The 26,113-nt window shown below is 37.2% G+C and overlaps 1 protein-coding gene across 2 annotated transcripts in view; it reads left to right on the forward strand.

Moving 5' to 3' along the window:
* The window catches only part of Apoltp (Apolipoprotein lipid transfer particle), a 6,186,292-nt gene that overhangs the window by 3,194,762 nt on the left and 2,965,417 nt on the right, over nucleotides 1-26,113 (forward strand). For both annotated transcript variants that reach the window (XM_081762641.1, XM_081762640.1), the window contains exon 31: nucleotides 24,615-24,831. In XM_081762641.1, coding sequence (XP_081618767.1) covers nucleotides 24,615-24,831 — 217 coding nt within the window. The remainder of the gene's footprint in view (nucleotides 1-24,614; nucleotides 24,832-26,113) is intronic.

A 26,113-nucleotide genomic window follows, 5' to 3' on the forward strand; every position in this document is an offset into this window, starting at 1 on the left:
AATTTACGGGTGAGACAATGTACTCCTTCAAGTTTTTCAACGGGTGCACCAATGTATCTATATCTTAAGAAATTAAACAGACCCCTACACAAGGGGCGTCATTTAGGGAGGGCAGGAGGGGGCAATTGCCTCCCCAAGAGTTTGAGGAATGCATATACTTTAGTCGATGCCTACTAATATACTAGTACAAAACGTGAAATTCTTATGTCGGTGGTGCTCTTGCCCCCCCCCCCCAAGCAAAGTCTGAAATGACGCCCCTGCCCTATACATGCCCATAAAATCATATAAGGTAATAAGACCGCATCAAAGGGGGGTAAATAACCTCTGAAATTTGATTATTTGTTCGTTCTTTACCCATTAAAAGGAACGTGATGGATCACCCAAATTTATAGTAATACATATTGGGGTCTTATGTTATGCTACCGAATTTTTAAATTAAACAAATTCCAAAATTTAAGAGATGGGAAAAGGTACCCCTCCCAAATTTTAAGAAGGGAGTACCAATTTACCCATGCCTTATGATAGGGAATTGACCCCTATACATGACCATATAACCATATAAGGTGATAGGACCTGATCCAAGGGGATAAAATGGGCATAAACCCAAACACGTGGTACAACGTATTGGTTACGTTTATATTTTGGCAATTTTGTACCCCTAAAAGGGAACGAGGTGGACCACCCAAATTTATCATGATACATATTAGTCCTATACTATAATAACAAATGTTTAGATTGGGCAATTTCCAAAATTGAAGGGGTGGGCCAATGTGCCCCTCCCAAAAATTTAAAGGGGTGCATCAATATACCCATGTCTTATGAAAGGTAATGAACCCCTATATACGCCCATATAACTATATAAGGTAATTAAACCTCATCAAAGGGGATAAATTAAGTCAAATCCCGAAATTTGAATTTTTGACATTTTTTCCCATGAAAGGGAACGTGATAGACCCCCAATACTGAGTGAGGTACATACTATGATCCTAGGCTACCATACCCACTTTTTAAATTTGGCAATTTTCAAAATTTAAGGGGGGTGGTCCTAGGTAGCCCTGTCAAAATTTTAGGGGTTGGGCCATGGCACCCCTGCCAAAATCTAAAGAGGGTTATGCTTAGTACCCTAGGTCATTGACCCCAGGCCAAGAGCATTGACCTTTGACTTATGACGTCACATTTTTTTTCTGACATGCTGCCATAACATTGCCACTACTACTACGTGTTCACCTAGTTTACCATCTACACAACCGTTTTCGAACAAATGACCCGGTTCAACTGCAAGGCATTTTTTTTAGCTTTTACACTACAAAATATATTCTAACTCACGATATCCCGACCAGTGGCACATATAACATTGGGATTCGTCTAGTTATAACATATCAAATGCAAACAACATCTTCTCGGTTGGATTTCAGCGGAGCCAGTGCGTTCCCTTCCCTTGCCAGGGGATAGGATGTTTCAATGTTTATGCCAAAAGTAGAGCATCTCACGTCCGTGAACTTGGCCCCCCACTTTGAGCACTAACGATAAAATTAGTGTCAATCATTAGTGCATCGTTAGTGCACCAACCCCTAACGTTAGTGCTTAATTAGTGTAGAAGCTACAAGCAAAACACCTTTGGGGGGCCAAGTTCACGCTGCCCCCCACTTCAAGCACTAACGAAATAACTAGTGCCACTCGTTAGTGCATCGTTAGTGCTTCCTAGTACACCAACCCGTGTCGTTAGTGCTTCATTAGTGTAGGCTCTAGAGCCAAAACAATGGTACACGCTGGCCCCACCACTTCAAGCAATAATGAAAGGAATAGTGCCGTTCGTTAGTGCATCGTTAGTGCCTCAAGAAAATACTAAAAGTTTCGATAGTGCTTCACTATTAGTGTAGATATAGCCAATTATAAGTCACGAAACTCCCATAAGAAATGCATGGGGAATTTTTCATTGCGTCAAATTACCGCCAAATTCAAAAGCAATATTGACCTCTGCTAGTGCAATCGTTAGTGCATAGTTAGTGCTTCTACCTGAAAAACCGCTAACGTTAGTGCTTCATTACTGTAGGAGTTATAAATAAAAAAAACTTTTGGGAGGGTCAAGAACACTCTGCCCCCCCCACTTTAATCATTAACGATAAAATTAGTACCATTCGTTAGTGCATCGTTAGTGCTTCTAGAAAACACTTATAGTTTCGTTAGTGCTTTAATATTAGTGCGCTTATGGCTAATTACATGTCACGAAACTCCCATAAGAAATGCATGGGGAATTTTTCATTGCGTCGAATTACCGCCGAATACAAAAGCACTAATGAATTCTTGTAGTGTAATCCTTAGTGCATCGTTAGTGCTTCTTAGTGCACCAACCCTAACGTTGGTGCTTCATTAGTACAGGAACTACAAGTATAAAACACTTTTAGCTTAGCGTGAACTTGGCCCCCAGTACTAACGAAAAGATTAGTGCTATTCGTTAGTATATCGTTCGTGCTTTCAAAAAATACTAATAGTTTCCTTAGTGCTTCACTATTAGTGTAGATATAGCCAATTGTAAGTCACGAAACTCCCATGAGAAATAAGTGGGGAATTTTTCATTGCTTTAAATTACTGCCAAATTCAAAAGCACTAATGTTCTCTTTTAGTGCAATCGTTAGTGCATTGTTAGTACTTCTTAGTGCACCAACCCTAACATTAGTGCTTCATTAGTGTAGGAACTACAAGTGAAAAACCCTTTTGGCCTAGCGTGAACTTGCCCCCCCCCACTTTGATCACTAACGAAAAGATTAGTGCCCATCTTTAGTATATCGTTAGTGCTTCCAGAAAATACTAATAGTTTCGTTAGTGCTTCATTATTAGTGTAGATATAGCTAATTGAAAGTCACGAAACTCCCATAAGAAATGCATGGGAAAGTTTTCATTGTGTTAAATTACTGCCAAATTCAAAAGCACTAATTATCTCTTTTAGTGCAATCGTTAGTACTTCTTAGTGCACCAACCCTAACATCAATGCTTCATTAGTGTAGGAAGTACAAGTAAAAAACCCTTTGGGCCTAGCGTGAACTTGCCCCCCACTTTGATCACTAACGAAAAGATTAGTGCCATTCGTTAGTACATTAACGCCAAATTCAAAAGCACTAATGACTTCTCTTAGTGCAATCGTTAGTTCATCGTTAGTGCACAATAACTATAATTACTGCCAATAATTGTCTCACAAAGGTGGAATAAACGTCAAAGGTTAGTACAGCGTTAATACTCCAAATATCTCTAACGTTAGTGAAATCGTAGTTTGGGAATTATATAATGAATAACTCGGACGAGACTGAATTTAAAAGTATCAAAAAACACTAATTTTCTCACAAAGGTAGGACAAACGCTAAAGGATAGTGCATCCTTAACGTTTCGAAAAATAATAAGTACTAACGTTAGTGCTATCATATTTTTGGACTTATTAATGAAAAACTCAACCCGGTCTAACTTTAGGTTTTTCAACTTAAACAGTTTTACACTAATTGTAACAAAAGTGGGACAAACACAAGCTCTTACTACATTGCTAGAGCTCCATAAAACATTAAGCATTGTCGTTAGTGTTTTCATGAATAGTCCGGATAGGATTGAATTTAAATTTTCGAACTGCACACTAATTGTCCCACAAAGGTAAAATAACCACCGAAGATTAGTGACTGTTAGTGCTTCATGAAACACTGATCACTTAACGTCAGTGCCGTCACAGTTTAGGAGTTTTACCAAATAACTGGGGCGGGGCTAACTTCAGGTTTTTAATTTTTACACAATTATTGTAAAATTAGATAAATTTTAATTGAGTTCCGTCCGAGTTATTTACTGATAACTCCTAAACTATGATAGCACTATCGTCAATGTTTAGTATTTTTGAAGCACTAAAACCACACGATTCTTTAGCAATTATCCTACCTTTTGATTGACAATTATTGTAAATTTCGACAAATTTGAATTTAAGCTCGTGCGTGTTATTCGTTAATAACATTTTAATTATGATAACACTAGCATTAGTGATTATTCAGCGGAGGACTAAACGCTGGTTTGCTCCATTTCTGTGATCTAAAGTAGCCCCCCTCCCCCCGAATTATTCATTTTTAACCCCTAAACTATGATAGCAGTAACATTAATGCTTAGCGTCTTTCGGAGGACTAACGATGTACTAATCTATTATGTTTATTCAATCTTTGTGGATCAATTATTGTAAAATTCGCTAAGATTAAATTTAGCACAGAGTGAGTTATTCACTTATAACTCTTAAACTATAATTGCGCTAACACTAATGCTTCGTGTTTCGGGAAGCAATAAGGATGCACTAACTTTTGACGTTTCCCACACCTTTGTACGACAATAATTGTAGAATTAGAAAAATTGCAATTTAGTCTTGCAAATAATATTCACTAATATAGAGTTGAATCAAAGCACTAACGTTAGAGTTTAGTGTACTAATGGGTACTAACGATGCACTAACCATGTAAAACGTTTTCTTTTTAGTATTTGAGATGCGTGCGGGGCTAAATTTAGACACGTAGCATTTTCCACTTTGTAAAATACTTCCACCAAATTTAAAAGCACTAATAACCATATATTTTTTCTATTAGTGTAATGGTTACTATTACGTTCGGGAATTTAACGCAATGAAAAATACCCTATGCATTTCTTATGGGAGTTTTGTGACTTATAATTGGCTATATCTACACTAATATTGAAGCACTAACGAAACTATTAGTATTTTCTAGAAGCACTAAAGTTGCACTATCGAATTGTAATAATTTTTTCGTTAGTGCTCGAACTGGGGGCCAAGTTCACGCTAGGTTCAAAGGGTTTTTTACATGTAGTTCCCAAACTAATGAAGCACTAATGTTAGGGCTGGTGCACTAAGAAGTACTAACGATGCACTAACGATTGCACTAAAATATATCATTAGTGCTTTTGAATTTAGCGCTAATTTAAAGCAAAGAAAAATTCCCCATGCATTTCTTATGGGAGTTTCGTGACTTTCAGTTAGCTATATCTACACTAATAATAAAGCACTAACGAAACTATTAGTATTTTCTGGAAGCACTAACGATATACTAAAGATGGGCACTAATCTTTTCGTTAGTGATCAAAGTGGGGGGGCAAGTTCACGCTAAGCTAAAAGTGTTTTTTACTTGTAGTTCCTGTACTAATGAAGCACCAACGTTAGGGTTGGTGCACTAAGAAGCACTAACGATGCACTAAGGATTGCACTACAAGAAATCATTAGTGCTTTTGCATTCGGCGGTAATTCGACGCAATGAAAAATTCCCCAAGCATTTCTTATGGGAGTTTCATGACGTGTAATTAGCCATAACCGCACTAATATTAAAGCACTAACGAAACTTTTAGTATTATCTAGAAGCACTAACGATGCACTAACGAATGGTACTAATTTTATCGTTAATGATTGAAGTGGGGGGCAGGGTGAACTTGGCCCCCCCAAAAGATTTTTATTTATAACTCCTACAGTAATGAAGCACTAACGTTAGCGGTTTTTCAGGTAGAATCACTATCGATGCACTGATGATTGCACTAGCAGAGGTCAATATTTTTTTGGGTATTTGGCGGTAATTTGACGCAATGAAAAATTCCCCACGTATTTCTTATGGGAGTTTCGTGACATATAATTGGCTATATCTACACTAATAGTGAAGCACTAACGAAACTTTTAGTATTTTCTTGAAACACTAACGATGCACTAACGAACGGCACTATTTCTTCCCTTATTGCTTGAAGTGGTGGGGCCAGCGTGTACCATTGTTTTGGCTGTAGAAGCACTAATGAAGCACTAACGACACGGGTTGGTGCACTAGGAAGCACTAACGATGCACTAACGAATGGCACTAGTTATTTCGTTAGTGCTTGAAGTTTGGGGACAGCGTGAACTTGCCCCCCGAAAGGTTTTTTGCTTGTAGCTCCTACACTAATTAAGCACTAACGTTAGGTGTTGGTGCACTAAGAAGCACTAACGATGCATTAACTATTGACACTAATTTTATCGTTAGTGCTCAAAGTGGGGTGGGGCAAGTTCACGGACGTGAGCATCTGTATTTTCAACATTTCACTTTCATTGAAATATATATTCTAAGGAGAAAGGAGATTCAAATCTGTCTCATAAACGTATTCTTCTCGTGCAAAGAACGAGAATTTTAACTAATTCACACAGACAAACACACATCTCTCTCTTTCTGTCTCTCTTTCTATATGTATATAGGGTGTCTATAAAGTCCGTTGCCACTCAGTTTATCTTCGGAACGACTGTAGATATGAGAAAACGGAGAAACACGCCCGTCATTATTTAAAGGGGCTTGAATTTTGAGCTATGGGTCCACCTCAGAGTTTCCCATATAGAGGTATCTAGGGTCAAGTTGAAAATTTTAAATTGCAAGTGGGGACGATTAATATATCGTTGGAAAGATCTCAACAAGGGAAATATTTCGTCGATAGTTTCAAGTTCTTATGCTGACCCCATGTGGCGTGGGTTCACATTTCGTGCCGATAAAATCCGTTGGTACTCAGTGTATCTTCGAAACGATTGCGAATATGAGAACAAAAAAGCTCATTCATCATTATTTTAAGTGATTGAAATTATGTGCTACAAACTAGGGATAAAATTCATTTTAAATCGTCTTGCAAATATATCTTCAGCAGATCATGCTCCTTCGGTACGATTCATTATGAATGTTGGGGGCGCGGTGGCTCAGTGGTAGAGCGTTCACCTCTGGTGCTTGGGGTCCCGGGTTCGATCCCAGCCCCCGCCAAGTGAACTTTGTGGTGGACAAACACCGTGATCGTGGGTTTTCTCGGGGTTCTCCCGTTTCCTCCCACTTTCTTCATTCCACCATTTCACTCATCTCTCATAATCACCGTCTCCTTCAGCCTAACCGGCATAACCGTGGGACGTAAAACTCAAAGATTTCATTTCATTTTCATTATGAATGTTGCAAGAAAATATTCAGCAAAACAAGAAAACTCACACACAAGCTCAATCAAACTATTCTTGATAAATATCTTAAGAAAAATACAGCGTTCACTGCTTCATCTCAGTATTGATTGGAATACTGCACCCAATTACATTCGTCTGTATGAAGAATGGATTCGACTCGACGACAGACAGAACTACAACAATATTAAAATTTATGAGCACTGTAACACATGACTCACCTTTGTATATGAGAAGTGTAGAAGTTTCGAAGCAAAAGAACATCCAAATGCCCAAACAGGATAGGCAATTGTACTTTTAATTGCTTGCGTTAGCCTACAGCTGTCTTAAGCTTGTTTTTGTCAAATGGAGGTCAATCCATCTGAAGTGGTCCAAAGATGGAGAAAATTGTTTGCTCGACCATCTCCGAAAATTATAAAATTTTCAGTGTGACGAACGTTGTGTATGAGAAGGTTAATAATAACATTCACTTTGTCGTATTTACAAATATTTCTGAATGGCGGCCATATTTGTTGTCGAGTGCCATTTTTTCCATTTGCAAGCGTTTAAGAAAACTACAGTTGCTCCGGACGTACGTATCAGACGAACTCCAAATAAGAACGAATGTTTAGAGGACAAACTGAGGTACACGGAGAACATATACTCTTGCTTCGAAATAAATATGCAGAGTTGGAAACCAGTACATGAAATCATTAGAAAAGTGCAGAAAATTACGTTTTAAAGGGACTGTATTTTGGAATGCCATAAAGTATGTAGTTCATAATTTTTGTGCTGAATACTATTGCATGTAAAGAGTCAGCAGAAATATCCATAGCTATGATACTACTGGCATCTTAGATTTATGTGGGTCCGAAAGTTGAAGTTTGTGATTTTGATGCCATTTTTGGGGCGTAATATCTCAGGGGTGCAAAGTGCTAAAAATTACTGCTTAGTCCACAAAGAAATTCTGTATGTGAATAAACGATTGCAAAAAAAAAAAAAAAAAAAAAAAAAAAAAATCATGGCTGATATTGCATGGAGAAAAACGTGAGGACATGGTAAAACTGCGAAGAAAGCACTCGCTGGACGATGGTCTTAACCCTAAAAGTTCTAAATATTTTTATATGTTTGATGCTAGATCTCAAAAGCTATGCATGATTCAGCAGTTAGGCCGGCGTTTGTCAGTGTTCAGTTGCGCAAAGTTTGCGATTGGCTTTTGTTCCATTTTTCTAGCTCCATGATCATTGCCACATCTATATGGTAAGGGGGTTAGCACCCCCTTGCACCCACGACATCCATCATCGAATATGATCGCGGTATTAAGGCACTAAATGTATCAGCAAAGTATCATTAAAATCCAATTCCAGTTACGGGAGTTAATGTGTTCCCAAGGTTGCTTTACCTTATCTATCCTGTCCTGCCGAAAATGTGGTATTTGTGGAAAATATTTAAAATGATTGTTGTTCTCCTTCTCTTCTATAGCATTACAGAATTAGCTTTTAGTAGTTGTAATTACAAGTTCTCGCAATTAGTATACAAGATTTAAGCAGTGTTGCAAACTTCAGCAATGTTTATCATATCTCCGAAACGGTTTGAGATATCGAAGTGCTGTAAACGGCAAAAAAACTTATACATCCATTACAAACCATACGAGTAACTAGATATGGTACTTATCTAAACATCTTTTTTTAGAAATAAATGCTTTCAAAAAATTTCAAACCCTGGTAACTTCGTTACTATTCATTTGAAACAAGTCATACCATGACCATGGTATCCGACACTAAAATACTTTCGATGTACATTATCCTGTGCATCTCCGTTATGCTGCATTTGCGTTAGAGGCTTCCGAACTTTATATGTTTGTGATACTGTAACATCCTCAGTTTGCAACACTGAGTAACAAACGTGGTATTTTAAGTTTACGTTTGACACTTTGATTTTAAATATGTAATAATCTCACGTAGTGCCATTTGAAAAATATAACTTTATATTGTTTTGGGAACACTGCTTTTCGTCTCTTTCTGTTTAATACATACAAAGATGTTTCACTTCTTATAGTTGCTTCGTGCAAAGTTTCACTTTTTTCTGTCGTTTGGTTTGTCCGTTATGGTGGATGGTCAAGATAAATTGCCCACTCTGTAGACGGGGCCAAGATCATGGAGCTATAAAGATGGAACAAATGCTACTCGCAAGTTTTGAACAACTGAATGCTAACAAAAGCGGGCCTAATTGCTGAAACATGGGTAGTTTTTGAGATCTAGCATCAAACATATCAAAATATTTAAAACTTCTAGGGTTAAGACCATCGTCCCGCGAATGCATTCTTCGTGGTTTTACCATGTCCTCATGTTTTTCTCCATGTAACATCAGCCATGATTTTTTTTTTTTTTTTTTTTTTTTTTGCAATAGTTTATTCACATACAGAATTCCTTTGTGGCCTCAGCAGCAATTTTTAGCACTTTACCCTCCTGAGATGTTACGCCCCAAAAGTGGCATCAAAATCACAAACTTCAACTTTCGGACCCACATAAATCTACGATGCCAGTAGTGTCATAGCTGTGGATATTTCTGCTGACTCTTTACATGCAATAGTATTCAGCACAAAATTTATGAACTACACACTTTAAGGCATTCCAAAATACAGCCCCTTTGAAATGTAATTTTCTGTACTTTTCCTATTGATTTCGTGTATTGGTTTGCAGCCCTGCATAGCAAGAGTATATCGTCCCTTTCCGGCATTAACGCAGTAAGCGACAGTTTTTTTCGAAATTCACTTTTTTTATAGTTTTTGGCTCAGAATTTTAAGGCGCATCGAATGGTCTAATTGACATGTCTTTATCTTTAACCGTTACCGCTATGTCGCTTACACGGTGTAATTAGACTTACTGGAGGCAAAAATGTCGTATGTAACACTCAGTCGTTTGTATTTACTGTATAAATGTTTCTGATGAAACAAAGAAACTGACTTCTAGCCTAGATTGTTTCAAACACCAAATTATTTTCGTACTTGGAACAAATAAATGTGGTATGAACATGATTATTACAATATTTCACGGCAAAAGTGTAGTAAGCGCCAGCTTGAAGTTGGTTCGGAGTCGCTTGAAACAATTTTGATGTAATGATATCAATGATTTCCAGTATTTGTTGCAGTTCTCTTTACCTGCTAAGAACAAATACTTTTCCTTGCATCAATTTTGCTATCTTAAAAATATACGTAAGAGGCTCTCAGCCTCACTTCTGAAGTAAACAGTAATATTCTTATAGCTACTTACTGCTATTTTACTTGCAATAACAGTGTGTAACGTCGTATAATCCATTTTAAGGTTTCATATTTTGGTGCAGAAGTATGGGTTAAGTAGAATGTGGCGCTGTTCTCTTGAACTTGGAAATATGGGTTGCAATATCTTGCGCCATGAAAAGTGCAATAGAGTAAGAAATACGCGTCGCTTCCCAGACCCAGACAATAAACAACACCCACCGTCGTATTAAATTACCATGCTGCAATCCAGAGACGTATACTCATGCTGTTTCCAGCAACCTCATCGACATGGTTCAGTGAAAAGCGGGACTTACTACTTTCATTGATCCATTGTCCAATGATCCATTTGCTTTTGTCCGTGTCAGCCTTATGTTATTTCTGTGTTGTTGTAATAGTGTTGGCCTACAGCTATGATACCCTAACGGATGTAAGGTATGTGACATGGTCATGGTTGAAATTTGTTGTAGAATTTATTGGCCCACATTGTACAGGTACGTCAATTCCTCCATTGTCATACGCCTGTGGTGAGATACGTTAGTGCTATTCGTTGTTCATTTTCTGCCCACCGCACGTAACTGATACAAGTGTGATCGCTTGGCGGATGACTGACCGTCATGAGCATTGTTGGTAAAACCATGACACGGTAGCGCTTGAACATCCCACAAATGCGACTGTCTCAGGTGTACTGCCAGCAGTTATTTGTGCCCCAACACTTTGCGCTAGTCAAAATTTACTCACATAATTTTGTTTGCCCATAACGGCCATCAGCTGCGTGCTATTATGTTTGGTAGCCGTGTGCGTCTTCTATGTTACCTGGTCATGACGTGGAAGTTATGTGTTATCGATATTTATTCCTATTGTAATGATCGTTCTGTGCATATAAAATCTAGCTGTTAAGAAAGATTTATTTTAGTAACTAATTAGCAATGTGAATTAGTTGAGGCCTTTAGGAAACTAAGGGTAAGACCGGAGAAGAATGGAGAGCAAGGATGTGGAAAGCCAGCGGCTCTGGCCTTACAGAAGGTGCCGTCCCGACATTCGCCTGTTAAGACTGAAGAATATCACGGAAATCCTCAGTTTGGATGACCGGCTAGAACAAGGTTTGTGCTCACGTTCGACCTATCCAATGCTATTTGAAAGACAGGCAGGCAAGTTGTCCCTATCGCACCGGCCAGGTAACAAATTGTCAATGTTAATTATATAAAAATGAAACCGATTTCAAATAGCGTGATAAAAATAGTAGAGTAATAATCTATTAAAGCTTCGACTTGCATCACCATGTGTCTACTACTTATAGCTGAATTTTCAAGTCAATGGAAATCATAACTACCTAATTTATTTAATGGATGTTATTTCTGCCAACTTCAAAAGTCAGCTTTATTTAATAGGCAGGAGGTACTATTAGTCAAAGCTTTTAAAACTATTACTTTGCACTACAAAAGATATTACTTTTATCACATTTTTTTAGGTCGGGTTATTTTTTTTTTTCTGCTTTCAGTTTTCACATGGTAGGAAGATTTTAAATTTAACCAAACAGCAAGTTGAAGAACAAGTCAGGAAGCCGAGAGTACCAAACGAGACATATTACAATATAGTTAACTGTTCGAAGAGTGAGATCATGAAAATTGGGGCCTTACTCACAGCAATTGAAGAGACCCTAGACCAGGATGAGAAGAAGGCTGAAGAAAGGAAGGGAAACCCAAACAAGCATCAGAATTGAGTAGCAGTGGAAGATATCCTAAAGCCGGATGAGAAGAAGTCTGAAGATGGGAAGGAAAACAGAAACAAGCATCAGGAGAAAGTAGCAGTGGGAGATACTAAAGTTGGATGAGAAGAAGACTGAAGATGGAAAGGAAATCCCAAACAAGCATCAGGAGAAAGTAGCAGTGGGAGATACTAAAGTTGGATGAGAAGAAGACTGAAGAAGGGAAGAAAAACCCAAACCAGCTTCAGAAGAGAGTAGCAGTGGAAGATATTCTAAACCCGGATGAGGAGAAGAATGAAGAAGGGAAGAAAAACCCCAACCCAGCTTCAGAAGAGAGTGGCAGTAGACGATACCCTAAACCCGGATGAGAAGAAGGCTGAAGAAGAGAAGAAAACCCAAACCAGCTTCAGAAGAGAGAAGCAGTAGAAAATACCCTAAACACGTATAAAAAAGAGAGAAAGATTGAAGAAAAACAAACAAGCATCAGAATTGAGAAGGATTAGATGATCTAAACTGGGATGAGAAGAAGGCTGAAGAAAGGAAGAAAAACCCAAACAAGTAGCAGAAGATAGTAGCAGTAGAAGATGCCCTAAACCCGGATGAGAAGGATCCTGAAGAAGGGAAGAAAAACCCAAACAAGTATCAGGAGACAGTAGCAGTGGAGGAGACTTTAAACCACAATCAGGAAAAACTGAAGAAGGGAAGGCAAACCCAAACAAGCTTCATGGGACAATAGTAGTGGAAGAGATGCTAAACCAGGATGAGAAGACTGAAGAATGGAAGAAAAACCCACACAAGCTTCAGTAGACTGTAGCAGTAGAAAACACTTTAAACCAAAATGAGAAAAAGACTGAAGAAGGGAAGGAGAAACCAAAGAAGCATCAGGAGACAGTAGCAGTGGAAGGGATCCTAAACGAAGATGAGGAGACGACCGAAGAAAGGAGGAAAAACCCAAACAAGCATCATGAGACAGTAGTAGAGGAAGAGACCCTAAACCCGAATGAAGAGGGGACTTTAGAAAGGAATCGAGAAAGAGATTAACATTATTTCGCTGAGAAACGGAACTTGAGAAGAAGAAGAAGTTTGGGACTGAACTATTTAAACTATTTCTCTGATGATAATGTCATACTTAACCAGGCTTGCCCTTCCGAAAACTCAACTAATTGATCGGGCACAACACAAGAGTTTCAGAAAATTCAGCTGCAAAGTTGAATTCAGGTGATGGTTACAACGAGGAAAGCGGTGCTAGGAAACAGATGAAGATTGTAAATAGAAAGATTACTTTTACACCAGAAAAAAACATCGTAGGGGAAAAGGGATTGAGAATTAATAAGAAAACTCCTCAAAAAGAGAGAAAAAAACAATTAAAGCAAAGTGGCCAAACCTACAGCAAAAACAGGCAAGAAAGAGTGGGAAGAAACAAATGCAACCAAACAAATGCAAGTCTTGCCCAAATAAATGTCCTGATATTTCGGAAGAGAGGCGCCAATACTTATTTAGACACTTTTGTTCTTTAAAACCGAATGATCAAAGGAATTGGATCTTAGGAGCTACCAGACAAGTTCCAGTGGAAAGAAGAAGGATTCAGGGATAGAGCCCACGGGCAGTGGCGTATTTAGGGGGGCTTAAGCCCCCCCGAAATCTTACTTACTATAGTAAAGTAAATGCAATATCTTGCAGAATTTTCACATTTCCAGGCAAAGCCTCCCCGAAAATTAGCTAAGCCCCTCCCGAAACAAAATCGTAAATACGCCAATGCCCACGGGCATAATCTTTTCAGTATTTTGTTAACGAAGGTGAAGGCTATAGAAGAGTTTGCCTTCAAGTCTTGCTCTCAACATTAGATATCTCACAAAGGTTTGCGAATTACACTGTTACACAATCTACTAAAGGCTCAGCAAAGCCTGATGGTCGAGGACGCCACTCAGTTCGCCCCAATGCGACATCCGAACGAGATGGGAAGCTCGTTGTTGAATTCATTCAAAGACTTCCTGCAGTGCCTTACCAATACTGTAGAAATAAAACAACACGACTGTACCTTCCCGAGAATCTCCAAAACGTCACTTATCTCTATACGATTTACTCACGTGCAATGAACGAAGAAGGAAATATCCCTGGGAGTAAAAGAGGTTTTCGGGGTATATTAAACTCAAAATTCATCATTGGGTTTCATAGACCCAAAAAGGACAAGTGCCAGAAATGTATCGCATTTACCAACAAGACAGACATAACACAAGAAGAGAAGGCTGATTACATCCGACATGTTGAAGGTAAAGAAGCAACTAAGGCTCGTTTCAAAAACCAGCAGGGTTTGAGTGGTAGCCAGGAAGGAACATTTGTCGCAAGTTTCGGTTTGCAGCAAGTTTTGAGCGTACCTCATGGCGATTCCATGCTTTTATACTACACACGGAAGTATTCCGTATAAATCTCTCGATATGTGAATCAAAAAGCAGAAATGCGTACAATCATGTATGGAGTGAGAGCGAAGGTAAATGAGGATCGAATGAAATCGCTTCCATTCTTTCGAGATATAAAGATGTAGTGGACGAACGAGGTAATGTTTCAACTTTAATCCTGTATTGCGATAACTGTGCCGGTCAAAACAAAAATAAAACTATTAAAAACATGTTGAAATATGAACTAGAAAAATCCAAAAACTTGAAACGAATCCAGATCAATTATTTGGTACTGGGTCACACATATATGACTGTGGACAGTGCGCATAGTCAAATTGAGAAACCATCTCATAATCAAAACATTGAAAGTCCTTCCGAGTGGATTACCGTCATGAGAATGGCGAGAACAAAGCCACATCCATATAATGTTGAATTATTGAAGCATGATTATTTTAGAAATTGATCTACTTCAGCAGAGCAAATCTTCAGTGGTAAGAAACATGAGTCAGAGGAACCTTTCTTGCTGTCAAAAATGAGAGTTGTCGCTTTTTCAAAATATAGTGAATTTGTAACGTGAAGTATTCAGTGACTAAGGACGCAGTGTATCTTACACTGAAACTTTGCCCACCAAGATAAAAGTAGCCAAGCAGACTTTATGCGGCAGCCATCACTATCAGTAAGGCCAGGATCTTGTCAAATTGTGTAATCAGAATATTCTACCAAAACATCTACACGGGTTCTACCAGCAGTTGCCACACACGGGAGAAGCAAGAGATACCCTCCCTGAGACAGATGAAGAGGACACCGAAGAAGAAATTCAAGATTGAAACATGCTGTCTGATAAAGTTACAGTTTTCTGAAGTTTCGACAATTTGCATTTATTTAGTAAATGTATAACGCAAATTTTCATTGATCAATAAGCTTAACAAATCAGTAATAATTTGCAATATTCTACGCTTTAAGAAATTAAAAAGTAACGCTAAAAACAAATGAGAAAACTAAATAATGGTGTCATTTATTATTAACTTAAGCATTCAGAATATCAGATTAATTTTTACATATAAAGGAGAGGTAATCCAAAACATTTTTCTTGGCTAATTGATTTTAAGCAGAATTATTTCAAGAAGCGTTCAGTATTTTACCGATCAGTATACATTCTTCAATTAACGAATCAGCAATTTATTACCATTTATTTTTTTCCCTAAGTGTCGCTTAACGCAATCTCACCATGTCACCGTGTGTCTTAATGCATTAATACATTTGATTGAATGTCGTTTGAAGCATTGATTTGTTAAAAAGTTAGTAAGCAAAAAAAAAAAAGTGAATATATTGAAGCTATTATATACGTCAGTGTTCAATTTGACGGAGCTTGTTTAATTATATTAGCTGTATTTTTCTTACGAAAATAGTTCAGAAAACAAAAAAGTTATACAACAAAAACCATCAAAATTTTAGTTTTTCGGCTCTCCTGTAAAATTTTCAAATTGTCGCTTACGGCATTAATGCCGGAAAGGGACGATATGTTCTGCTTGTACCTTAGTTTGTCCTCTAAACATTCGTTCTTATTTGGAGTTCGTTTGATACGTACGTCCGGAGCAACTGTAGTTTTCGTAATCGCTTGCAAATGGAAAAAAAATGGCACTCCATCGACAACAAAGATGGCCGACATTCAGAAATACTTGTACATACGACAACGTGAATGATGTTATTAGCCTTCTAATACACAAGGTTCGTCACACTGAAAGTTCTATAATTTTCGGAGATGGTCGAGCAACCACCTATGGACCACTTGGTATGGATTGACCCATGGGTGCGGGAATTCTTTGCATTTGAGACCCGGGTTCGATTCCCGGCGGGAGCTCCAGTGTTTCCGATTCTACGATTATCAGTAGGTCCTGTCTCATGTGGTCTCGCTGCTAAAAGGGACGCTAACCTCAAAATAAACTCAACGCTGTCAAATTGATAACTTGCCTGGCCGAACAGTCAGCCAGAGTAGTCAACTCTGCCTCGACTGGTGCGCCTAGAAGCAAACCTCAAAACAAACAAGTGGCACATTAAGATGTTCATGCAAAGGTTTATTCACGCGAATGTAACTAATGTGAAGGTAATTTGGGACTGTGTATGCGGGTTGTTTAATTTTCAATCAGTAAAACTACGTAGTCCTACTTGTGTAAGAGCTGTAGTGATTACCACTTCTCTACACTCTGGTAATACTGATCCCTTTTTCTGATGTCCACATTTTCACAATTCTTTAGTCCTACTTTTGAAATAATCATTTCTTAAAACCTTACTCTCATAGCAATACAGCATAACCAACCAATATGCGCCTCCGTTTGTGAAACTAAAGGCATGATTCACAGAAATCTTGCCCAATATGTAATTTATCATTTTCTCGTTTTACAAAAGTATTTACGATACTTACACCCTTTCTAAAAGTAAATTAAAAAAGAGAAGGAAAAAGGTAGAAACACCCCAGTCACAAGCCATAGATATCTAAAAGTCAACAAAGGCCTTCAATCTGAAATTTGATTTCAGCGGCAGTTTAGATTGCGGCAAACTAGCAATCTGAGAACTTAAACCAGGAAGTTCATTTGTCGAGATAGTTCAAACTACTCGACCCCCTTTGTCGTTTGAAATCTTCAAGTTTACTTTCTTTCCCCTGTTTGGGAGATACGGCGTGGACCTTTTCTAGAACATAATTTCAATCCCTTAAAATAATGACGAATGTGCTTTTGCGTTTTCTCATATTCGCAGTCGTTTCGAAGATAAACTGGGTGCCAACGGACTTTATGGACAGAAAATGTGACCCCCGCCATTTTAGATGGGGTCAATATAAGGATATGAAACTTTCGTCAAAACATTTCTCTTGTCGAAATCTTTCCAACGATATATTACTAGACCCCTTTTGCCATTTAAAATTTTCAACTTACCCCAGGTACCCCTATATGAGAGTGTCTGGGATAGACCTTTTATAGCTCAAAATTGAAGTCCCTTAAATAATTAAAAACGTGTTTTTTGTGTGTGTTTTTTCTCATATTCTCAGTCGTTTCGAAGAGTTACACTGTGGCAACGGACTTTATGAACACTCCGTATATATATATATATATATATATATATATATATATATATATATATATATATATATATATATATATATATATATATATATATATATATATATATATATATATATATATAGTGTTGTAAACTAAAAAAAAACGTTCGTATTTTTTTCACAAATGTACGTTTTTTTTAAAAAAACATTGCCCCCCGTTTTTTTCTAAATTTCCTTTTTTTTTCAAATAGTCATTTGTATCGCATCTTACGTCTATTTAAGTATTAAATATTTTTATGTAGGTATAATCACCGTAAAATGCAATATAAATTAAACGCTAGATAATGATACGCTACAAGTATTTTACAATTTACATGAATGCCATACCTATTAACAATTCGGGTTTTAGCAGTTTCCATCAATATCAACTAAGAAATAAAAGTAGAAATGGAATTTAGATTTTTCGTGAAAGCATTCCTTTAATAAGTACGAAAATAATGTCACGAACAGTATAAAATTCAAAAAAAATGAAATGAAATCTTTAAGTTTTACGTCCCACGGTTATGCCGGTTAGGCTAAAGGAGACGGTGATGATGAGAGATGAGTGAAATGGTGGAATGAAGAAAGTGGGAGGAAACGGGAAACCCCGAGAAAACCCACGAGCACGGTGTTTGTCCACCACAAAGTTCACTTGGCGGAAGCTGGGATCGAACCCGGGACCCCAAGCACCAGAGGTGAACGCTCGACCACTGAGCCACCGTGCTCCCAGTATAAAATTCAAATAACTTGTCTAAAGGTGAAAAGAAATACTAATTTCCCTAATAGTATTTTTCTAAAGGTCATATATAAATAATTTGTCGACTAGATATATATGATATGCAGAGCCGGCTCTACCATATATGAAACGCGTGCATTTGCGTGGTGCGGCAAATTTGGATGGTCCGGCAAAATCTGTCATAAGTATATTATTAAAATTAAATATTTCTTGTTGGAAACAGACTTCATGATGATGGTAGTTACATTTACTAAGCTGACCTTCCATTTGAATACTACGTTCATAAATTATGTTTAGGTTGCATTAGTTTAAGGCCACATGGACAATGCTAAAGCAAATGGTCGAATAAATACGAGCACAAATTGCTTGATTGTTACCAAATTCAAGAATTCAATTCTCGAATAGTAGTGAATATGTGTTCCATTTAGTAAGTTATCACAGTTTTGATATCACAACTAGTCTTGTTTTTGTCAGAAACAAGTTCCGTATCATTGAAGATAGAAACAAGTTTTTTTTTTTAATGTTAACAGATATAGAAGATAAATCAAGAAATAAAGATAAAAGAGCTAGTTGCACTGGAATTGCAAACTGATACATTGAGATTGAAGCTCGATAGTGAATTATATAAAAAGGATTGCCATAATTCCTCTGCAGGTGTGTTTACTTTATCTTTCACTAACATAATAGATTAATATTTAAAAAAAACAGGCACAACGGGATTGCATTTTTAGTAAGTATTTAAGCCTTTCTGAGTGCAACTGCACTTACCCTCACTTTTGTTGTTCATGCTGGAGTAGCATACTTAAAATCATGACTTTTAACTTTTGTTCTTTCTGGAGAAAGGGGAAGGCGGCAAATTATGCCATTGCATGGTGCGACAAATTGACTAGGACCGGCTCTGATGATATGTATATAAAAGACATGTATATAGGATGACACAATTTTAAGTAATGCAGGGTGTTTCAAAATTAATATTAGGGTTTTGAAACTTTGTAGTGTCTATTAAAATTAACTTACAATTATAAATATTATATCAAATGAAAGAGCAACTCAATACGCACGCATGTACATGCTTTGTTTCTTCTGTCTGCCGTTAGAAAGAGCAAGCAGCAAAGATGGAGACTAGAGAGCAGAAAGTTTTTGGTGTTTTAATAAAAAACTGAATCTGTACAGTGCAACGGTCTGTGTGAAGAATATTAAGGAGACGCTTGCAACTACGTCCTTATTGTTTGCAGTTGCTACAGGTCTAAAGCCTACATGCTACGGTTTACGTGCCAATTTCGCAAGTGAAATGTTGCTGCATAACAATGTAGATTTTCTGGATCGTGTCGTCTTCAGTGATAAATCGACATTTCACCTAAGAGCTAATGTGAACACTCATAATGTTTGTATCTGGCAGTCAGCAAATCCTCAGGAGATGGTACACTTGAAACAAGACTCCCCTAAATTGAATGTGTTTTGTGCCATATCGCGGAAAGTTTATGGACCTTTCTCGCCTATCGACTAGATGTGTGCCGTGTGACGAATGAATCTCACATTGAACACTTGTAGCAAAGACTGTTTGAAGTGCTCTTTTACTTGATGCTTTGCTTATAATTGTACGTAAAATGTGATAAGTACTACGAAAGACTACCCAACAAGTTTTTTTTTTTATTTTTATATGTACAACCAGAGTTCTAAATATACAAATTCACATGAATAAACACATAATGCTTATTAATGGGCAGAGAAAAAATAAACATTAGGGGTCTATCTTGCGTACAAGATAATCCCTTAAATGTCATCCACTCTTTCTCGAAAATTATCGGGGTACAAACAAAACTTTTTTTCGATTCAAACGGCATAAACGACTTGCTTTCGAATGGTGTATTTCAATTTTTTGTTTTATGATACGGCGGGAGGGGGCTATCTTGGCGCCAAGATACCCTCCCGCCCCAAATATTATTCCCTGTTTCTCGAAAACTATCATGGTACAAACAAAACTTTTTTTTTCAGTACAAACGGTACAAACGATTTCCTTTCGAATTATGTATTTCAATTATTTGCGCTGTGATACGGGGGCAATCTTGGTGCCAAGATAGCCCCCGCCCGAAATGTCATACCCTCTTTGTCGAAAACTATCAGGGTACAAACAAAACTTGTTTTTTCGGTACAAACGGTACAAACAATTTGCTTTCGAATGTTGTATTTCAATTTTTTTGTGCTGTGATACGGGGGGCGCGTTTCTCGAAAACTATCAGAGTACAAACAAATCTTTTTTTGGTACAAACGGTACAAACGATTTGCTTTCGAACGGCGTATTTCATTTTTTTTTTTTTTTTTGCTGTGATACGGGGGAGCTATCTTGGCGCCAAGATAGTTCCCCCAAATATTATCCCCTCTTTCTCGGAAACTATCAGGGTACAAACAAAACTTTTTTTTTCGGTACAAACGATTTGCTTTCGAATAGTGTGCTTCATTTTTTTGTGCTGTGAATCGGGGGGACTATCTTCGCGCCAAGATACCCCCCCCAGTTGACCTCTCAAGTAACCCCAGAAGGAAAATAGTACAAACGAAAATATTTTCGGTACAAACGGTACAAACGTAGTACAAACGAATGACCTAGTCATTGTTTCAATTTTCTAAAGTGGGGGGGGCTATCTTGCCATACGTCTGAAGCCAGCTGTCGAGAGAAGTTCGGGAGGAAGCACTCGCCTGCAGAGGAATAAGCATGCGATTTGAAGGACCAATTTATTCTGATTACAACAGGTAATAAAACTCCTGTACGTTGAGAACTGTTCGAGATATTCAGCTTGGGAGTTTGTGTGAGAAAATGAGTGGATGCACGTTTCAGCGCGTTAAGTATTCTCTCCCATAGCGAAGGCTAATGATTTGAACTTGCTATTGCATGATCACTGGGGTCCATTCACAGACAAATTGTCCATTACAAGTTGCATGACGGATGGCAAAGACGTAATGGTTGAGAAGATACCAAAGAATTGTACACGAATTGTGCATCCATTTGATGTGTTTTGATTCCGATCAATCAAAGATTATGGCAGGAGATTTGTACATAGTATGAAACTTCTTCATCCGGATGTTATGATGTACCAACGAAACAATCAAAGTTCGTTTTCCATACGAATAACTTCCGATCACCGCGATACATTTGATTATTTCAGTTTGCGTTCTACAAGGCAGGTTACGAACAAACTATAAGCCTATAACTTTTGAATCACTTGTCGAATTTGCTTTTTGCTTTGGTTCTGCGAACTGTTCCCCTTACGGATGCAACGCAATTGCACATATAAAATGTTAATGGTGCAAGGGAGTCATTTCTTCATAAAACAGAAGAACAACAGTTACCAATTTTCATCTCTAACCAATGGTTATTGTGAACAATGTAATGACTAATTGTATCTAACAAACCCGTTAGTTATTGCGAAACACTTTTTTTTTTTCTGTTACTTCCGATAGCTTTCAATTCGTATGTCAATATTCGTTACTAATTATGTTGTACTTAACGCGTATAAATGCGCATATCCTCATTTTCTCATATAAACTTGGAAGTTGAATATCTCAAACCGTTCTCAACCGTACAGGGATTTTATAAGCTTATTGTAATCATCATGAATTGGGGGTTCAAATGGCATCCTTAGTTTCTTTGCAGGCGAGGGCTTACTCCTGAACTTCCTTTCTGAGGGACAGCCAGCAGTGCTTTTTTGATGGAACTTTCAAGAGCTGCTCGAAACAATTTGCACAGATGTACACAGTTCATGCTGACATAGGGAGTTCAACTGAGAACACATAAATCGTACCAATTTTGTACGCATCGCTCCCTGACAGAACTGAAAGTACACTCATGTCCAAAATTATTGTCGCATATCTATAACTGCCTTCTTGTAAAAATATAATTTGATAATGATTTTGCAGAGTACTTTTAATACTGATACTACGTGTATAATCAGAAAATGTATATTTGTGGCAAATTTCATAGGAAGAAAATTATAAATACGAAAATCATAATGAGTAAAATAAAATGAAACTAAAAGGCCAAGAAAATTTTATTTTCCTTTCATTGTTCTTATTTACTGCTCTTTTGACGTGAAATTTACCACATACTTGTCTTTGCCGATTATATACATACTAACATTATAAGAAATGCCGGGCGAATTTGTTATCAAATTATATTACTAGAACAACATATTTATAGTCATGCGATAATAATTTGGACATGAGTGTACATACAGAGACCTGTTTACCTTTGTTAGTAGTTGGTCTAAACAACACGATCCTAAGGTTCATCACGTTTCTTTCATGCTTCTTGGCGTCCGGTAATGTTACGTCTATCAACTTTCTCTCAGGCTCATCGCAGTCAGCACGCCATCGTGGCAATCAGCACCTTGATATTGACAATCAGCGCGTCGTGACAATCAGCACCAATAATTGGCTGTGGCAGTCAGCACCCGTAGCAATCAGCACCCCACCATATTGGACATCCTGTATTAAGAAAACTCGCTTGGGTTAATAATACAAATCCTACAATTAAAATAATATTTTCTTATGGAATGCTACTTCCTTGCATTCCCAATTATGTCTCGTCGCACAACATAAATAAAATCCACTTAAACTTATAATTTCCTGCTTTGGCGTTACACCAGGTGAAGATCCGCCTCACCTTTGTAGTCACAGTTTTAGATCCTTTAAGAAATATCTTTTCACCTTTTTATTCTGGCACGATATTAAAGTTTGCAGGATTTTTATTTATCATGTAAGTGGCCAAGGTATATTTCAGCATTAACCTCAGTATTTCCGGATATGGATTCAAAGTACTTTTCAAGTCAGAGTAAGGTAAACAGTGACGACAAGTGTTAATTCAGAACTTTCGCTGATAGAGATTTTTTTTATTTAAAAAAATAATTTGTGGGAGAAAAATGTTTGCTTTCAAATTATTATTAATACGAATTACTATTATTAGTATCTCTGTCTTTCATTAATATACTACCATTACAACAGTGTCTAAAATTTTAGATATATTTTAAAAAAAAAAAAACTAGTTTCACAATTTTTGTCACCATGTTTTCTGTTAAAAGGGCGTATGTTATCAAACTTTATTATTTATTTATTTATTTTTTTTTTTTTTTGTAGATTAATCCATAATTTAGAGTTACATCCTATATAGCTAATAAACAATCAGTAACCGTGTACATTTCCATTAATTTATCTTTTTGTCATCAATACAATAAGTTTGCAGCTAGGTTTCCGGATACACCTGTTCCGAATCGTCACACTGTAAGGGCACTGATCGATAAATTTAGAGACGTTGGAACGGTAATGGACTATGATCGAAGTGGTAGACGGTCAATGCTCGATGAAGAAAAAATACTACACATATCGGATGCAATGCAACGTAACCCCCATAAACCACTTCGGAAACTTGCCCAGGAAGAAGCAATGTGTTCGTACGGCACAAAATGCGGTTCGTAAGAAACTGCGTCTTATCCCGTATAAGGTGAGAGCGGTGCAGCAGTTACTTCCTCCCGACAGTGTAAAACAAGTGCAGTATTGTGAATGGTTTACACGGTTTGTTATGGAGAAGTCTGAAGATGTTTTGGATAATGTTCATTTTACTGATGAGGCCTGGTTACATTTATCAGGTTACGTCAATGCCCAGAACTCATGTTTGTGGTGTGCAGAAAACCCACATGTCATACATGAAGTTCCTCTGGATGACCAGAAGGTAGGGGTGTGGATTTCAATATCCAGAAGAAGAATAGTCGGCCCCATATTCTTAAGACAAACAATACATTCAACTCGTTATTGTGAAATTATTCACCAGTTCATGGGAGAACTAACGGAATACGAAATTCGTAATGATTGGATACAACAAGATGGCCCTACAGCACATACAGCTCGACAATCCATGAGATTACTGCAAAAGGTTTTTTGAGATCGAATAATTTAAAAGGGATTGTGGCCACCTCGGTCTCTTGACTTGTATCCTGTTTTTTTTTTCTTCTGGGGTTATGCAAAGAATTCTGTTTATAAAGGGAACCCCCACACGCTACAAGAACTCGAAACAGATATTCGAAATTTTGCTCATGGCATTCCACATGAACAACTTGTGAGAGTATTTGAGAACAAGAAGAAACGTGTGCAAGCATGTTTGGAGGCTCATGGGGGACATTTCCAACATTTGCTGTGAAAATGTGTGTTAAAATATGTGTGTATATACTACGCCCTGTACATAGTGCTTTTATGACATAAAATATAATAAATTTTGAGTAAAATAATTTTCTCGTTGCTTTGAATATGTGACAATTCAGGTGTATAGAGACTTTTTGAACGCTCTGTATTATTATTATTATTATTATTTGAGGAATTTGTTTAATAGTTAGAAGGGAGTTTGAAGATTTGGTACCCTCTGCATTTGGATCACAGTATTTACCCAAGTTATTAATGTTATTTCTTTTTACCTACATTTAATTTTTCGTTTTTCTTGCAGTACGATCCTCAGCAAGTAATTATAGTTGAAAGCAAATGGACGACGCTTGTCGATGACAATGACTTAAAACTATCTGGAACTGTGAATATTACATCACCATTTAGAGGCTATAATTCTGGTGTCTTATTTACCAGTATTCAGATGAACAAGGCGAGGGAAATCGAAGGAAATGGACATTTAGAACTCGATGGAAAAAAATACCGAATGGATGTGAAAGGTAACAACGTACTCATGTATTGATAACACACTCTCATTTTTGAATTTTGATATATAGTACATTCTCATTGAGAAATTGTAATATCTATCTATCTATCTATCTATCTATCTATCTATCTATCTATCTATCTATCTATCTATCTATCTATGTATCTATCTATCTATCTATACCTATATATATATATATATATATATATATATATATATATATATATATATATATATATATATTTATAGAGAGAGAGAGAGAGAGAGAAACAGAGAGGATAAAGCCATTGTCAAAATAAGAGCACTCTATTGATTTTTTTTAGAATTTTCCTAATACACCGTGTCCATACAAAACCATGTTTATTGGACAGGTTTTTGAAAATAAACAACGTTGTACATATAAGGAAATCCGTGGTCTTGTTGATATCAAGACAAATTTATTGAGCGTTGGCTCAGTGGTATAGCGTTTATCACTGGTGCGTGAGGTGGCTTGTTCGATACTCGGCCAAGTAAGTTTGTGGTGGAAACATCGTATCCGTGGGTTTGCTCGGGATACTCCAGTTTCTTCCTAAATTCTCATTTCAAATATTATCATCATTCAATTATTTGTCTCCCTTATCTAAAGGGGACAATTATCTGACGTTAAAGTGAAATATTTCATTTAAATTTAATTTCAAATTTATTTAGAACGACTGCTTGGCAACAAACGTAACTAATGAATATACAAGTAACGTTAAGCTTATATCGTTTCAATGACACCTCATTGTGTGTGTATGAACCCTTGTTAGTAGTTGTCTACATGAATGAACAATTGTGTACGCACTATTCAATCATGCAGTAATATGGACAAAAGTTGATGCAAATTTCTGATTAATGATGAGCAAGTGCAATACCAAAACCCGGGTGGTCTTGGTCTTGGTCTTGGTCTTGCACATCCAGTCTTTGTCTTGGTCTTGGTCTTGCTTGCAAGAGTCTTGCAAGTCCTGCTTTTAAGAAATCTTATGCTTTTCATAGGTAAATTTTACTCTGTATATAAGGGATAATAAATTCTACAATGCGCCAATACAATGTGCAAATCCAATGTTTCTAAATGTGATATAGTTTACCTTCATGTACTTATCATGATAGTGTACAACATAGTTGATGACCCTTATTTTTTAATGGGTGCCCACGCTTCACTACTTATAACATAAATCACAACGTTTCATATATTTTTTATATCCTTTAACATATTCAACACTCCATTGTTCCCAAACTGGGGAGACTACTCCTGAGTCGCATGAAAGAAAATCAAA

The sequence above is a fragment of the Thermobia domestica genome, chromosome 6 (assembly GCF_964235325.1).
Source record: "Thermobia domestica chromosome 6, izTheDome1.hap1.1, whole genome shotgun sequence".
Lineage (NCBI taxonomy): Eukaryota > Metazoa > Arthropoda > Insecta > Zygentoma > Lepismatidae > Thermobia > Thermobia domestica.